General features: G+C 48.1%; 1 protein-coding gene and 1 long non-coding RNA gene across 21 annotated transcripts in view; one reads left to right on the forward strand and one right to left on the reverse strand.

Annotated features, from left to right (window-relative positions):
- Window positions 1-16,529, forward strand: part of nrxn1a (neurexin 1a) — a 57,457-nt gene that overhangs the window by 32,434 nt on the left and 8,494 nt on the right. For 6 of the 19 annotated variants that reach the window (XM_055504610.1, XM_055504608.1, XM_055504612.1 and 3 more), the window contains 16 exons: window positions 857-928; window positions 1,214-1,438; window positions 2,073-2,220; window positions 3,008-3,138; window positions 3,218-3,470; window positions 6,981-7,184; window positions 8,303-8,329; window positions 10,846-10,968; window positions 11,256-11,637; window positions 11,732-11,922; window positions 12,003-12,176; window positions 12,473-12,499; window positions 13,389-13,508; window positions 14,034-14,215; window positions 14,305-14,476; window positions 15,418-15,507. In XM_055504610.1, the coding sequence (XP_055360585.1) occupies window positions 857-928; window positions 1,214-1,438; window positions 2,073-2,220; window positions 3,008-3,138; window positions 3,218-3,470; window positions 6,981-7,184; window positions 8,303-8,329; window positions 10,846-10,968; window positions 11,256-11,637; window positions 11,732-11,922; window positions 12,003-12,176; window positions 12,473-12,499; window positions 13,389-13,508; window positions 14,034-14,215; window positions 14,305-14,476; window positions 15,418-15,507 (2,521 nt within the window). The remainder of the gene's footprint in view (window positions 1-856; window positions 929-1,213; window positions 1,439-2,072; window positions 2,221-3,007; window positions 3,139-3,217; window positions 3,471-6,980; window positions 7,185-8,302; window positions 8,330-10,845; window positions 10,969-11,255; window positions 11,638-11,731; window positions 11,923-12,002; window positions 12,177-12,472; window positions 12,500-13,388; window positions 13,509-14,033; window positions 14,216-14,304; window positions 14,477-15,417; window positions 15,508-16,529) is intronic. The other 13 variants (XM_029133484.3, XM_055504619.1, XM_029133481.3 and 10 more) reach the window with 6 other exon arrangements.
- The window catches only part of LOC114845460 (uncharacterized), a 47,390-nt gene that overhangs the window by 11,642 nt on the left and 19,219 nt on the right, over window positions 1-16,529 (reverse strand). For both annotated transcript variants that reach the window (XR_008693287.1, XR_003783891.3), the window contains exon 3: window positions 2,071-2,251. This is a non-coding gene — a long non-coding RNA (uncharacterized LOC114845460). The remainder of the gene's footprint in view (window positions 1-2,070; window positions 2,252-16,529) is intronic.

The following is a 16,529-nucleotide window of genomic DNA, read 5'->3' on the forward strand; positions in this document are numbered from 1 at the left end:
TTCACACTGAGGCATAAACAAACAAGCCAACAAGCCAACAGATGATGAGCCAAACAGAGAGCTATCTGTATCAGCGGTGAATGCGCTCTGTGTTGCTTCATTAAGACTGATGGTGTTTAAACGAGGCTGCCGCTGTCAAAGTGAACACTCCACTCGCACATTTACACACTTAATACCATGATATGATAATCTGCCCCAGCAAATGAAGACGTATGCGCTAAATCGCGCGTGACCCATCGTGGCGCTAGCGATTTTGCATTTGATTTGGACGCCAAAAATACACACGCACAATAAGACGGAGCTGCGTTCTACAATTGATTTTTCCCAAAACAACAATTCAAAAGCATGCGACTTAGAGGAAAAACGTGATACAAGGTGGAAAACGCTGCGCTGAGAGGGAACGCTGGGACGTTTCCCACTCGCTCACAGGTCACAGGAGGGGGTCTGGGTTGATGAAGCGGGGCCTGTGTGCCCTCCACATCAAAATGCCCGACACAAGGCCCCTCGCGCAGCTCCGTCACAGAGCGTACTGTGTCACGGAGAGAGCGAGAGAGAGGGGGGCGAGAAAACGAGATGAAAGAGTGGACGCCGTCGCGCAACAGGCAGCGACGAATGGAAGTTATTCAATATTTACTCAAACCAGGACCTTTGAATGAAATAATGTCCTTCGTCTTCGTTCGTCATAGGCCCTTCATAAAGTTAGATAAGTAGAAGATAAATAAAAAACAAACAAGCGGTAGTAGCTCTGCCACACACCCACAGTATTAAAATAAATCTCGGGGGAGGATTCGCAGCGTATGCACCAGTGAAGAAGAATAAGACATCCCTGTTCTTTAATCTCATTCTTCTCCTAAAGGTGGTGTACAAGAACAATGATGTACGGTTGGAGCTGTCGAGACTGGCTAAACAGGGAGACCCCAAGATGAAGGTATGAGCCAGCCAACACGTTCTGGTCTTAGACCCAAAACACAGGCATTGTGTGTATCACAACCTCCTGTCAGGCCCTGTGAGAATCATACTGTAGGGGTTTTAAAGAAATGGGATTATACTTCTGAGACGTAACCACCAGCTTTTGTCTTTTAGTCAGTTCACAGCTGGAAGCTGCTGCATTTCTTACAGACCCAAACTACAAAGGAGTCATTTTCCTCCCGACGAAGCTGAGTTGAACAACTCCTTTCATCTCTCACATGTGTCTTTCTTCCGCCCGCCCCAGGTGAGCGGCGTGGTCTCCTTTAAGTGCGAGAGCGTGGCCACGCTGGACCCCGTGACCTTCGACACGCCCGAGTCTTACGTGTCGCTCAGCAAGTGGACGGCGAAGAAGGCCGGATCCATCTCCTTCGACTTTCGGACCACGGAGCCCAACGGGCTGATGCTGTTCAGCCACGGCAAACCCAGACAGCAGCAACGCAAGGACCCGCGCACGCCACCCACAGTCAAGGTGAAAACACAATCCATTTCCTAGATGATCTTCAGCTGCCATTCTGTACCCTTTCAAAATAAAACACTAAAATCCTACGCGTTTAGATTTACATACATATTTTTTCAAACTCATTAAATCTAAACAACAACTTAATTAATTAATTAACGGGGTCAGCACATTATGTGTACAACTTTACTGGTAACATATGATTTATGTTTTTTTTTTAATTTCCAGGAAATTAGCTGCAATTTACTGGACCCAGAAAATTGTGTTAAAAGTCGTTAGGCCACCAAAATCATCCAGAGGATCATGAATGCATGTAGAAAATTAAATAGCCGTCTGATTAATGAAACTGCTGGGATTTTTCAGTCCGGACCAATCATATGTCAGACTGTCTACGCCTCTCCTAACATCTCACTTATTATCTGAGGTGGTTAACAGAAATTATGCTCATCTCTTCAGGTGAACACAGTTCAAAAGGAAGAATAGGTCAACTAATCTGCACTAAAATTGACATTGCACAAGAAAGTGATTGGAGACTGGAGCCCAATTACTTCATTGTAGCTTGCAGCTATAATTTGCATATTTATGACCAGTCGTCGATGCCCATGCTTTTCACAGAATACTGATGCCGAGCCTCTTTTACTCACAGGTGGATTTCTTCGCCATTGAGATGCTGGATGGGCATTTGTATTTACTGCTTGACATGGGCTCGGGAACCACAAAGACCAAGGCTGTCAGCAAAAAGGTCAACGACGGAGAATGGCACCACGTGGACTTCCAGAGGGATGGTCGCTCAGGTACACTCAGCTCTCAACCTGAGCTCAGAGGCTGATGAAAAGGAGAAATAACAGTAAAGAGTAAAGAATAAAAAGGGATAATAACTGGACAACATCCCCACTAGCGAGGCCATTTAGCTGCCTGCTGGCCACATATAATTTATCCAGGGCTTACTGGATCTGACTATATTGACTATTTTAACTCATCAAAGCACTGTCAAACTGATTGTGAAGTGTTGGCACAATTATTAAAATTGTGTTGGCATAATTAAAACAACCGGTGGCCCTTTGTCTCATCTGGTACCACTCTGCTACATTGTAGAAAAACGATTCCTTTCATCTCCTTAACGTCACACATTGTCTCGTCCGTGTTTTGTCCAAGTTCAGATGACTGGACCCATACACGGCCACATTTTTAGGCTTTTCAGCCCCGCACTTCTGTGTTGATGACAGTACAGAGGAGGCTGCCAATCTTCCCAGTGGGGAGTGTAGTTTGTCTACTTTAACTGTACCCAACGTCTAAAAATAAACATATTAGTGATTTATTGGTGACAAAACGTTGGAGATAGCACTTTTCAGCTAGCGCGACTGACTAATAGAGCCTGTGTAGATTTGGATTTGCTTCGGATTACAAGAGTGAGCGGTGGCGATGATGATGATGAGGAAGGACAAAGAGAGGGGCAAGGAGGATGACGGTGACGGTGGTGATGACAGGGATGATTGCGATGAGGTTGTTCATAATAAAAGGTCATAATAATTACTGCACTGAAGTTTTTCCTTTTCTGTGTGCGCCTCTACACACATCCAGGAACCATCTCTGTGAGCAGCGAAAGAACGGCGTACACGGCTCCAGGAGACAGCGAGATCCTGGATCTGGACGACACCTTGTACCTCGGAGGACTGCCTGAAGACCGAGCTGGACTCATCTTCCCTACAGAGGTTTGCGTCTTCCCCCACACTTTCATAAAGCTGACGCTTGTTGACGTCACATGTTAATTTCTCCCCACCGCCTCCTCAGGTGTGGACCGCTCTGCTGAACTACGGTTACGTGGGCTGCGTCCGGGACCTGTTCATCGACGGGCAGAGCAAAGACATCCGGCGGCTGGCCGAGGCCCAGAGAGCGGTGGGGGTGAAGCCCTCCTGCTCCAAAGAGCCCCCCAAACAGTGCCTGTCCAACCCCTGCCAGCACAACGGCGTCTGCAGGGAGGGGTGGAATCGCTACGTGTGCGACTGCTCCGGCACCGGCTTCCTGGGACGCTCCTGCGAGAGAGGTGAGGTCAGAGCGGGCGGCGGCACGTGAGTCCGAGGTTTAGCAGCTTGTGCAACGACTGGCGCAAAACGCAGGAGTCGCACGTTCACGGGTGCCATGAGTAAGATGGTTATTTATACGCAACAAACAGCAATGTTGGGTGGAAAATTAATTATATGTCACGATTAACAATACTGTCACAACTTGGCCGTCTGCTTTTTTGGCTTGAGAACACTGACTAATGCCAAAGGGATGCGTGACAGAAGGCAGATGATGTGTGGTGGAGCGTCTGAAGTTTTAAATCCACAAAAAGCTCCGTCAGCCACTGAAAATATATTATATCCATCAGTTATATGAGTGATAAATTTTATATTCATTATGTCTTTAAGTGAGGCTTTCTTTGCTTTAAAATGCCCATCCTAAAAGACTACATCTGTTTGATGGTACTAAAAAGGGACCCTCATAAAGATTTATGGCAGATAAAAATGTGACAAAACTGTTTGGCAAATGAAGAAGCAGAGGAGCAGGTTTTACCCTCTTCGTCGCACGGAGACGAACACGCGGAGCTACGGCAGAAGACTCTGCAGCTGCTTGCGAAGCAGGAAAAAATAAAAACAATGCAGGTTCTTCGCCGTTGGCTTTGTCTTAATTCAAAATCACACATCTTCTGGACGGAGGTGAGAACAGTGAGATTGATGCAGGGAGAGGAGAGGAGAGGTGGAAGGGAGGAGGTGGGAGGAAGCAGAGCTGCAGACGGGACTGTTGGGCCGCTGTAGATACAGAGACTGGGAATCAATGGGAGAGGAAATGTGCAGCATGCGCGGAGCAGGAGATGTGACAAAGGAGGATAGAAGCACCGGGCTGGAACCACCGCGTGACAGCAGGTGAGGAGATGAGGAGGGATGGGAGACAGGAGCAGGAGCCGTCAGAGGGGGAGAGTTATGAGAGCAGGTATGAATTCAGGCCCGGAGAGGAATGGAAAGCAGGCGAGATTGGCAGAGGGACCGATAGCGGGCCGCTGAAAGAGGCGAGATGGAGTCAGACAAGGAGAAGAAAAGGAATGCTGTTTGTGCCACAACTGCTGACGCGTCTCAGGTGATGATTGTACTATCATCTAACAGCAGATATAAACACACGCACACACACACGCGCACACACACACACACACACACACACACACACACGCACACACACACGCTTTCCCAACAACGTTGATGTGCAAGCGCTTTATTTTGGAGGGACACCAGTGTGTGTTCATCACAGCGATGCCTCCCTCCCTCCCTCTTTGTCATAGCACAGCCTTCCTCCCTGTGTCTTCCTCACTCCGTGTGCACTGAGGGGTCACTAACTGGTGGTTCAGTGGATTAAAGGAAGCACAGATGGAGAAGCAGATGGAGGGAGTGATTGGCCATGTTTACGCCTCATACCTGCAGTTTCTCCCTCCCTTTCATACATCCCTCATTCGTTCACTCTCTCCTTTGTTCCCTCCATCTCCTCTCTAATGAACACGGATGGCCGCAACGCTCGGACTTAATTTTTTATGTTTTTGTTCAGAGCAGAGGCAAATTTCAATCACACATTTACACGTCCCTTAACGCGGTTTAAATTTTTATGCTATACTGGTTCTTAGAGGAAGCCGTTTCCTGACGAATACAAATAGGCTGCGTTAGAAATTGCATGAGAGCTCATCTTGATTTCAAATCTCTTCGGTCCTAACACAAACCTCCTGGTATATAATTACAAGACCTGCTTGGACTATTAATAATAATTCACATGTAGCTCCCAACAATGATGTTTCAGTCAAACCGATGGCATGACATGTCAAAATTCAAATTAAACTCCAGATTTAACAAGGCAAGTAGCGCTGCAGTGAACGGCAACGCGTCGGAGCGCCCACGGTGCTCGTTCTCTGCATTAAGCGCAAGCTGTGACATATCACAACATGCCACGGGGGTAATTCTCATCATCTGCGTCTGCCACCTGCACACGAATGCAGCGGTTCTGTCGGGTTTTACGCCGCGGATTAGAAAATCACCCGCCGCACGGAGCGTAAATAGATGCGAGTAACAATAAGAAGTGTCACTTTTCACACTATTACAGTGGGTCCCTTCGTTTGCTGCGAGAACAATCCCATGTTCCTGCTTCTATAAATACTCATCCGTGTTCAATAAGACCTTCTTCAAGCAGCAGTGTCCTTCCTGCTGTGACCATAATTTGCTTAGACTTCTTGAAAAATGACACCATACGATTGTGACCCGTTTTCTAAAGATTCATGTCTCTAGAAGGAGCCACTGGTCACACGTAGGATTGCACCCAGCGGGGCAGGGGAGCGACGGCGGAGCGGTTTTTATATTTTCATCAGCAGCGTATGAAGCATGACGTCTGTCACGACGCACGCGGGGAGCGCGCGCCGCAGCGCGGACGCCCGGCTCCGTCCTCGCCGCCCTCCCACCTCCGCTCGCCTGCAATGAGTCAGGTGCTGTGGTGAGGAAAATTTAGTCAGCTGTCTCCCTCATCACGGAATGTGTGCACATGTGTGTTCAGGAGGGGGGGGGGGGCTCCTAGTTGTGTTATCTGTGATATCGCAGGCCAACCACCTTCTTTTCCCGTCAAATTAATGAGGGTTCATTTGCATTTTAGCCAAGAGCTCTTCTCCGGTTCCCCCCTCCCTCCTCGGCCTCGCTCTGTCCCTATTTTCTCTCCCCCTGCCTTCACTTTACTAAACCCTCCTCTGTTCACACTTAAATTCACTCACTTATTCTGACATGCGCGCGCACGCACACACACACACACACACACACCATCCATCTCCTTCCCTCCTCAGCTCATCGGTATTCATGAGGTCTCCCTCTCTTCCTGTTCTCTTGTTTTTTTTTTCGTCTCCCACGGAAACGGGGAGCGAAAGCAGATGAGGGAATGGAGTGCGGAGATAGAAGGAGAAGAAGGAGGCACAGGCGACGTGGAGAGTGTGTTTAGCTGTGTATGTAATTGGCCAATAAAAAACAGGGTCCTCGGAGGTAAACAGTTTAGCAGTCAGGGATTGGCCTCAGCAGGTAGCGGGGAGAGAAGATTATAAATATGTAAATGAGTATGCAAAAGACATTAAAGCGGGATCACCTGGGCTTGTTACATTATGACTCAAGGGTCTGGGATGTCAGAGACGGCGGCTAACACACTCACCGCCATGCATTCTGATTCTGATAATAGAGCCAGCCAAGCGGCAGGGGCTATTTTTACACCCTCTTTTGTAAGGTGGAGGGAGTGATGATGAATTAAGGGTGGGAAGTGATGGGATAATTTTAGAGGAGGCAGGTTCCGAGATCCAGCATGACGCGGCAGCCGAGCGCCGGAGCGCAGCGCGGCGGAAACATTCCTGTCAAGTTTAAATCCGGCTCACTCAACGTCACATCGCCTTTGTCTCCTCCCACTGCGTGCGTTTTCTCCACATCAATCATGTCTCCGCTGCCTTTCCTCAACGTTTCATTCCTCGCCTGTCTGTCCGTCCGTCCGTCTGTCTCCCTCCCGCGTGCAGATGCGACCATCCTGTCGTACGACGGCAGCAAGTTCATGAAGGTGCAGCTGCCTGTGGCGATGCACACCGAGGCGGAGGACGTCTCCCTGCGCTTCCGCTCCCAGCGGGCCTATGGCGTTCTCATGGCAACCACATCCCGCAACTCCGCAGACACCCTGCGTCTGGAGCTGGATGGGGGCCGCGTCCGACTGACTGTCAACCTAGGTACACGCATGTAAACACCACTTTAATTATGTGTCAGGGGAACCGCCTTCACGGCCATTTCTTAAGCGCTGAATAATAATAACACGCATTCATTCCTATTCTGATAATCTTCCAGATTATTCTGCTGTTTATGTTTAAAATATTCAGACATGGTTTCACAGGCTTTAGCAGAACCTTGTTAGCATTTCAATTGATTTCACGGTGCGAGCTGCATCCAGCTTATCTTTGAATGCACACAGACGAGCGCGCACGCGCTTAGACAGACGACGGGTTAGTGGGATTTTTGTGTGTGTTGTGCATTGAACAGAGGGTCAAGCCTCAAGCTGCATTCTCTGCTCACTCCCAGTGGACCTCTGCATCCCCATCATCCTCGACAATCAACACAACGACCCACAAGCTGCACACAGAGCGTAAACGCCACACATAACTGCAGTAAAAGCACATTCCACACACTTGGTTTCCCGAGGTAAAGACATCCACTCTTTCAAAGTGCATCTGCACAATAACACACATAAGGTGACGGAGGGGTGCATGTGTTGGTCTCTGGTTGTCTGCAGCCACGTCGTTCCTGTGGTTGACGCCACGCGACACACAAAGGCATCATGGGTAACAACAGCTCAGGGGCTGAATCTTCCGATCACTCGCGGAGATTTGGGCTCTGGATGGGCGACGAAAATTATGGGATGCGTCTGGTGTCCGCAGACGAACTGGCACAGACGACCCATCTCAGTCTCCCGTCGCTATTGATTGGCGACTGGAGCTGTCGCTCAGGCCAGAGCGGCCGGCGAGCACGCTGCTCATGCTGTGACACACCACGCTCTTCGACAGCTACGTTTCAGGAAGCGCCAAACAAGTTTCCAATCTCAGTCTTCACTCGTTTCCTATTGAAGCTGCAAGAAAATACACAGTCCAGCTTGAGTTCCCTCGCTATAGAAGAGTGTGTGTTTCCTCAGCAGGGCATGTGCTGTTTACATATTTATACAGTAGATGCGCATATATATTTATATATGTACGTAAAAATATATATGCGTGCAAAGTGTGTCGATGTGCGCGTCCCCACGGCGTGGAGAATATGTGTATGTGTGCAGCATTAACCCTCTGCTCTGCTCTCCCTCCAGACTGTATCAGGATAAACTGTACAGCCAGTAAGTGTTCCTCCATCTCACCTAATCCCTCCTCCTTCCTCCTGAGTGTGGGTGTGCAACTCCTTCATATTCACATCTCTCCAACCCATCTGATCAAAATCCCCCCATTTAAGACACATATGTCTGTGTGCATATACGTATGTGTGCGTGTGTGTATGAGTGGGGGTGGGGTGGGGGGGTGCACATATGTGTTCGCGTCCGCGTGCTCAGCCACACCGCGGGAGTGGTGTGATTTTTGCTGAGGACCAGGGTTTTCCAGGTCGGCCATTTTAGCAGAGAAGGACAGACGGAAGAGACAACAGTGGGGGTTAAAGAAGGGAAACGGGGGGGGGGGGGGTGAAATCTCGATGTGCGATGCTCAGGTACAAATTAGGTGTCGAAAGGTGTGAGCTGAACGTGAGAGAGTAGCTGGAGGATGAATCTAACTCAGAGCTGCAGGCTAATTAAGTCGGAGATAAAAGCTGTTTCATGTTTCTCTGTTACACCTTCATCCCAACATCTGGTTGCTTTTTTGTTTGCTTGTTGTTTCTCTCTAAACTGTACAAGGGGGATTTTTGGATAGTGTTTCATCCAGTGAGTGAGTGAGTGCCTGTGCTCTCTGTAATCTATTCATTGCCCATCTGCGCTAGTGTGTCTGTGTGTATTTTCTGGGTGTGTTCCGGTTGATGCTGCTGCGAGCGGAGCCGAAAGCCTGATGGGGTTTAATTCCCTCACGTGGAGTTTCTCTCTATTACGACCATAGAGGAAGTAATAGAGTGAGTGAGGGAGAGGGGAAGAAGAAGAATGCTCCGTGACGGCAAAGAGGTGGTGAAATGGACGACTGCAGTTGCCATAGAAACCCTGCTAGCCACACAGCGCTGTTGCTATCCCGTATGTCTCTCGGCCAATTTTAGACTGGTTGTCTCAATGAACATTTCAGTAGGCAGCCACTTTTCTGGCACATCCTGTTCGTACAATAAATTATAAATCTGATATTCAAGGGGAAAAGAAAGAAAAAATTCTTTAACAGCCACTAAAATCAGTCCACTCAGCAGACACATAAAAGCCCCGACACTGGAAAGATTTGAGGCAGAGGAGCCATTTGTTATTTGGAGCTAATGAAATATGAAGAACTCCTTGTCATCCTGCTTTTATTAATCTGCTTTTATAGCATCCACTAGTTTATGTCATTCGATTTGACTCGCATCTCCCTCCAGTCTCTCTTCGAGTCGTCCTCCCTTGTTTTCTACTGCCGCTGATTTCCCGGTCAGCGCTGACCTGGAATCGGCGCCCGTGTGCCTCGGCCCGCTCCCAGGTCGACACAGATCGGTGCCTCGGTGTCACAGAAGTCTGCTCACTTTTGAGTGCGTGCGTTACATATGCAGAAACACACACATGTTCCCCCTTCGCTCGGTGCTAGGCAGTGATCCATGGTAACAGGATGAGATGCTCATGCCCACAGCACAGCTGAGTCTCCTCAGGGGAACCCTGTGTCCTCTCTGAACGCAACACACTCTGAGCTTTCAAAATACACACACACACACATTTATTCTGCCATTTTCATTTTGAGTGACCCATAGTTAATCACACTCGCACGTCCTTCTGCCTGTACGTCTCTCTCACTGTAAGTAGTCTCGCTCGGGCTCCTTCGACCGACGGGGGCTGTGAAGGGGAAGGGGAGCGAGTGCATGTCTGCTGGAAGGTGGTGGGTGTCGTGTTCAAGGTTAGTGGGGTGCTTGTAGAGAGTCGGAGGAAGGGGACACTGAGGTTTGGGGAACAGTCAATCTGTCAAGCGTGTGCAGTCAACTATATGAAGGTATGAGATGGTAGATAGGCAGAGAGAGAGAGAGAGAGACATCATGAAAGGACAGCTCAGCTTCTTTCATTCTGCTGCACATCAACACCTCGGAGAGCTCTCCGGCGTTCCTCTGTGCGTCTAGTGCCACCATGAGGCCCGTTGCAGTACTGCACGCCACTGGACCGCATAGAGAAAACCATGCAGACGCACAGGCTAATGTTTTTCATACATGCGGAGGCAAGTGGACTGAGGGCCAGTTTGGGAGCGCCGGGGGGTGAACGTGCTGTCTGTGCTTGTGTGGATGGTAGGTGGTCATCATGATGTGGCGTGTCCACAGATGGGTCGTCTCAGCGTGGGCCTGTTGTGACTCACAGTCTCCATCTGAAGCACCCGTGGCATCAATTTATGTAAATCACTCTGTCTGCCTGTGTCACATCATCTGTCTCACTGGCATCGCTACAAAGAGGCCTGTCTGTCTATCTGTGGAGAGAATGTGTTTACACGGAGGTGTTTGTCTCCCCAGGATATGTATGCTTTCTCCCTCCCACTTCTATTTTGCTCCATTTCCTCACCCTCCATCCTTAAATTTGAATTCAACCTGCCTGGCTCTCTGCTCTGCTCTGCTCTGCTCTGCTCTTCTCTTGGTTCTCTCTTCCTGTCTCTGTCTCCTCACATCTCTGTCTTCTGTAACTCTCCGCCTGTTTGTGCATTTGTTAATGGTGCTCTGGGCTATGTGTAGGTAAAGGCCCAGAGACCATCTTTGCGGGTTCAGGCCTCAATGATAATGAGTGGCACACAGTGAGGGTAGTCCGGCGTGGCAAGGGCCTCAAACTCACCGTGGATGACCTGCAGCCTGTTGAAGGTAATCATAGCGCTTCGCTTAAAGCTTTTCACCACATCTAGACTCTAGACTAAATTACTGGTTGATCCTATTTCTATTTAATGTCCTAAAATCAACAATAAGAGTTTTATTTCTTTCTTAGAGAACACCTGTAGGTGTAAGTGAACATAATCACTTATATGACGTGTTTCTGATTATGAATTATGTAGGAGCCTGTTAACTGTGTGTTAAAATGTTAGTCTTGATCTGTTCAGTGGAGCCCCAACTCTTTGTAGCTCTCACTGCTGAAGTTTACCCCCCGCCACCAGGTCAAATGGCGGGTGACCACACCCAGCTGGAGTTCCACAACGTGGAGACGGGCATTGTGACGGAGAAGCGCTTCATGCCCGCCGTGCCGTCCAACTTCATCGGCCACCTCCAGGGCCTGACGCTCAACGGCATGCCCTACATCGACCTGTGCAAGAACGGCGACATCGACTACTGCGAGCTCAACGCCGTCATCGGCTACAAGAGCATCGTGGCGGACCCGGTGACCTTCCGCTCGCGCTCCAGCTTCGTCACGCTGCCCACGCTGCAGGCCTACTACTCCATGCACCTCTTCATGCAGTTCAAGACCACCACCGCTGACGGCCTTATTCTGTACAACAGGGGAGATGGCAATGACTTCATAGTGGTTGAGCTGGTTAAAGGGTGAGCTGCACATCACGCACAGATTTCAAATAAGCCGTGACTTACGTTTAGCTGGTCCTTTCACACGTGTGTGTTTCCCTTGTTCGCTCTCCAGCTACCTACATTACATTTCCGACCTGGGCAACGGCGCACACCTGATCAAGGGCAACTCTAACAGTCCGCTGAACGACAATCACTGGCACAACGTGCACATATCCAGAGACACGAACAATCTGCACACGGTTAAGATCGACACCAAAGTCACCACACAGACCACCATGGGTGCCAAAAACCTTGACCTGAAAGGTACGCGGGGGAATCCAGCGCGGACGCTGGCGATGAGGAGGCTGGTTTGGTGACGGGCTCTTTGTATTGCTCATCGACAGGTGACCTGTACATCGGGGGCGTTTCCAAAGAGATGTACCGGGACCTGCCCAAGCTGGTCCACTCCCGTGAGGGTTTCCAGGGTTGCCTAGCAACAGTCGATCTAAATGGCAAGCTCCCTGACCTTTTGGCTGAAGCCTTGGCAACTATGGGACAAGTAGAGAGAGGCTGTGAAGGTGAGGTGCAAGCGTCACAGAACACACTAGTGGACGTGTCCAGCTCTCATATCTCTACTGCTTTTTCCTTTCAGTTCTCATAGAAACCATGCTCTGTTGTTAGAATAACCCACTAACCCAGCTTTTGGTCTATTAGATGTAATTTCTTTCTCAATTACTTCTCATCCCCGCCTCAGCCTCTCTGCATATTGTGTTTTCTCTCTGTTCCACTCTCTAGCAGTTCACAGGCATCTGTGTGCATTGACTAACCATCTAACTTAATTTGCTTGTTTGCTTTTTTGTTTGGCTGACAAAAGTTACATTGATGAAAGCTGACTTGCAAGGTATATCGCTTTGTGTGAGCATGTGAGACAAGTGTGTGGGGGGCGAGAGAAGTGCGTCCGAGCGAATGAGTGCGTGCGGCGCGTCTGGATGCGTGTGTTACAACTACCCAGTGGTGTCCAGTGTTGTGTGGATCCCAGCGATCCAGAGTCAAAGGTCAGAGGTGACCTGTCCTCTCGTAGCCACCATAGTGACTCCATCACAGTAGTAACATCACCACAGCTTGACTTGAGTTGACCACAGCTCCACCACCCGTGTTGCCTAGCAGCATGCCTTCTAACCCTTCCTACTGACTCCTAACCTACTTCAATACTCCATTTATAAATAATTTCACACTCTTTCCTCCACGCCTTGTGTTAGAAGTGCAACAGGGGAGAACAGATTTGACACCTTTGACATTCTCCTCCTGTGTAGATTTAACACGAGGCAGGGAGTAAACGGTGACAGAGCGCTGAACACGAGTATTGAGACAAAGGCCTTTAAACATAATTCTGATCTCTTATGTTTAACTCTACCTCCTGTCCTTGACCCACTCATCTAGCCTCGCCACCTGCATGCTGTCAACATCTGGCTCTTGGCACTCTGTAACACTGACTTCAGCTTAATCTCAGTTCACTTTATATGGACAATGTTCTGTTGGTGTAAAGATAAAGAATGGGAGCCTATCCACAATCCTTAGTCTCAATTAATCGCAACGCCGTTGACTACGACAAGCTACCCAGCCATTTCAACCTGCAAGGTGTTTAACAGAAAATAGCATCTAGAAATAGCCATGCTGTACGTGCATACGGTTATAAAAACACTGGGCTCCATGCAAAATCAAATAAAGTGTGGCTGCTGGTCTTTTTCTGACGCGTGCACCCTTCCATCCCAACTCGTGTCTCACTGCAGGTCCCAGCACAACATGCCAGGAAGAATCCTGCTCCAATCAGGGAGTTTGTTTGCAGCAGTGGGAGGGATTCACCTGTGACTGCAGCATGACTTCGTACGCCGGGCCGCTGTGCAATGATGGTGAGCGTGAGAGAGGATGTGTGTGTTTTATCAGAGCCGCCACGTGAGGGCACTGTTAACTATTGGTTCTGAAGCGCCGTAGAAATCTACATGTACCTGGTCAAGGTCTACTTTTATTATCCCGATCTGGTCTCTCTCATTCTGACATTTAGCATTATCGTCTTTACCATTTCGAGCAATAGACAATAAATCATTCTCCGCTAAATGCGACATAGCTTCGCATGCGCCGAATGACTCAAGACATTGTATGGGTTGATTGTTGTATGAGTCACTTATCACAGGCAACCTCATGCTGAAGTCATTTCAGAAATACAGCCTGTAGGTGGACCAAACAGAATGTTGAAAGCCAGTCAACTGTGACATTTTAACACCGTTATTATTATTTCCCAACATGTGGCTTGTGCATCAGACATTTAGATAAAAATAGGCAGCGGTACCATCTGCAGTATGGAGCCTCTGAAGATAGATAGCACTGTTTACGGCATCGACACGCTGGGAATTACATTTTTTATTTGTGTGCACCAGCTGGGACAACTTATATCTTCGGCCGTGATGGAGGCATGGTGATTTACACGTGGCCCCCTAATGAGCGGCCCAGCACCAGGGCCGACAGGCTGGCCCTCGGATTTAGCACCCAGCAAAAACACGCCATCCTGCTCCGGGTGGACAGCGCGTCTGGCCTGGGAGACTACCTCCAGCTGCAGATAGTAAGCGGCGCAAACGCCACACTCACATTCGCACGCTGACACTGAACTCTGCTCACCACGCGCTCCGTGTCCGTCCGTCCCCTCCTCAGGACATGGGCAACATTAGAGTAGTGTTCAATGTTGGCACCGACGACATCAACATCGAGGAGAGCTCCAAGTTTGTGAACGATGGGAAGTACCACATAGTGCGGTTCACCCGTAGCGGAGGCAATGCCACCCTTCAGCTGGACGACCTGCCCGTCATAGAGCGCTACCCATCAGGTAGGCCCTGCCCCTCCCCCCAGCCCTATCCCACGCCACAGCACGGCCCTCCTGGGGCCCAGCTGACCGCACCTTAGGCCAAATCACCCCACCTCCTGGTTGACGAAGCGCATCAGTGTTCCTATCAATGTTTATAATAAAACACTGAAGATGAGGAATTTAATTGCAGCTTTGTTTTATGTTACTGTGTTTGAAATGAAATATGTGTGATCTGATGAAAGATGAGGTTTTTAAACCATAAAAAGAGACAGTTATTACATTAGCTTGTACTAGTCAGATATGTTACATGTTAGGCCTGTTAAATAGTGTTAAAGGTAATTTATGAAAATATTTAATTGTTTTTCTCACCATAAAAGAAAATAATAACAGTTGGTGCATTTTTGGACAAACAATAATTTAAAAACTTGTCATACAGTATTTTGAGTTAAATGTTTTAACTAGAGAGAAAAAAAATAAGAAAAAGAAAAAAAGTGTATTTTGTTGAACGTAGTCTCTTTTTTCACATTTGTTGTTTTTTTATATTTAAAGTTGTAATATTAACACGGCCAGGTTCAGGCTGAGGCAGCTGACAGCTAAAATGCTAAATGCTAGTTGTGTTAAGGTGTGTGTAGGGGTTCTTCCTGTATGTAACTCTAAACTCAGTCAGGCATATAGACAGTATGTGGCAGCTGTAACATTATTTCCCTGTGCTCTTGCAGATGTTAACCGCTGAAATGTCTCTTTAAATTAAACCCAATGAACAGAGAGTAAGAGTCCGCTCACTGGAAACAGGGTGAATTCAGCTCCTCTCCTCTCAGCACGCCAAGCTTACCTTAACGCAGTGACATGCCAACGATGAGCAGACCATTACTTTCTTTTCATTGCTGTTCTTTTTGTATCCAGCTCCTGTACCACGTTTGGATGTGCGTAATTACTACTGTGTTTTCATCTCTAAATTAAAGGCAACATTGATAACGAGCGCCTGGCCATCGCCAGACAGCGAATCCCCTATCGGCTCGGTCGAGTAGTTGACGATTGGCTACTCGACAAAGGTAAAAACCCTGATTAAAATTCCTTAAAACTTTCAGCTTAAAAATTACAATTTGAAGTCAGTTGAATTTACTATATTGTGCACCATCAACTAACATCTAAAAATCTAAATCCATAACTAAGTATTTAAAAGTTGGGCAGCTGTAGTGTGTAATACTGTGTAAACTGTAGTGCCTGTGAACGTATCTTGTTAGTGTGTATCTGATAATATCAGGTTAAAGGGACGATGGAGAGATTTAAATGTGAATAAATCAGAAAATAGTAAAGAAGTACTGATAAAAGATGCTTTATTAAGACTGGTAAATAATTTTGTTTATTATCAAATTGTAAACAATAAAGCATTTACTAAAGATTATACCTTGAAAAATTGTTGTAATCAAATTAAAGTATATGCAAAGTATTGTGACATGTAAGAATTATGTAAATTTGAAGTGACTAATAGAGTAATGTAAAAGTTTTCCTCCTAAACTTCAGCAGTTCCTTAAATTAGCCTCTAGTCCCTTTAACAGTGAGCAGTGCTAGAGCTTATAACCTGTGCATGCTTCATAGGGCTGTTACAACACTTCTCTAGATCTGTCTCTCTGTCTGCCTGTCTGTTGCTCCTTCAAATACAATGTCGTGCAGCACAGCCATCACCATAGCAACCATCTGTCAGCCCCGTCTTCTCCGGGCCCTCTGACTCCTCTCATCTGCTGCCTCTTCCTCCTCCTTCTGTTCTTTGCCTCTTCATCTTTCTCGGGCTCCTCGCTCCCCCCTCCTCCCCCCCTCCCCCCCTCCCAGCCCTCTTCTGCTTCCTGTTCTCGCTCTTATCTCTCCCAGTCTCAGCCCTCTCCACGTTTTTTTCCACGGCTTCGACTCGCTCTGCCATGCTTAATCTGTCCCATCCTCTCACCATGGTTTGGGGGTGGTGGATTGTGTAATTCTCAGACACTCTCGTGTGTGTGCACGTATGTGACCACTGGTATGTATGTGTGTGTGGTTGTATTTGCGTGTGTCTGTCTACCTTTCCTCCTGGTGCGCCTGT

The sequence above is a fragment of the Betta splendens genome, chromosome 19, assembly GCF_900634795.4.
Source record: "Betta splendens chromosome 19, fBetSpl5.4, whole genome shotgun sequence".
In the NCBI taxonomy this organism is placed as follows: Eukaryota; Metazoa; Chordata; class Actinopteri; order Anabantiformes; family Osphronemidae; genus Betta; species Betta splendens.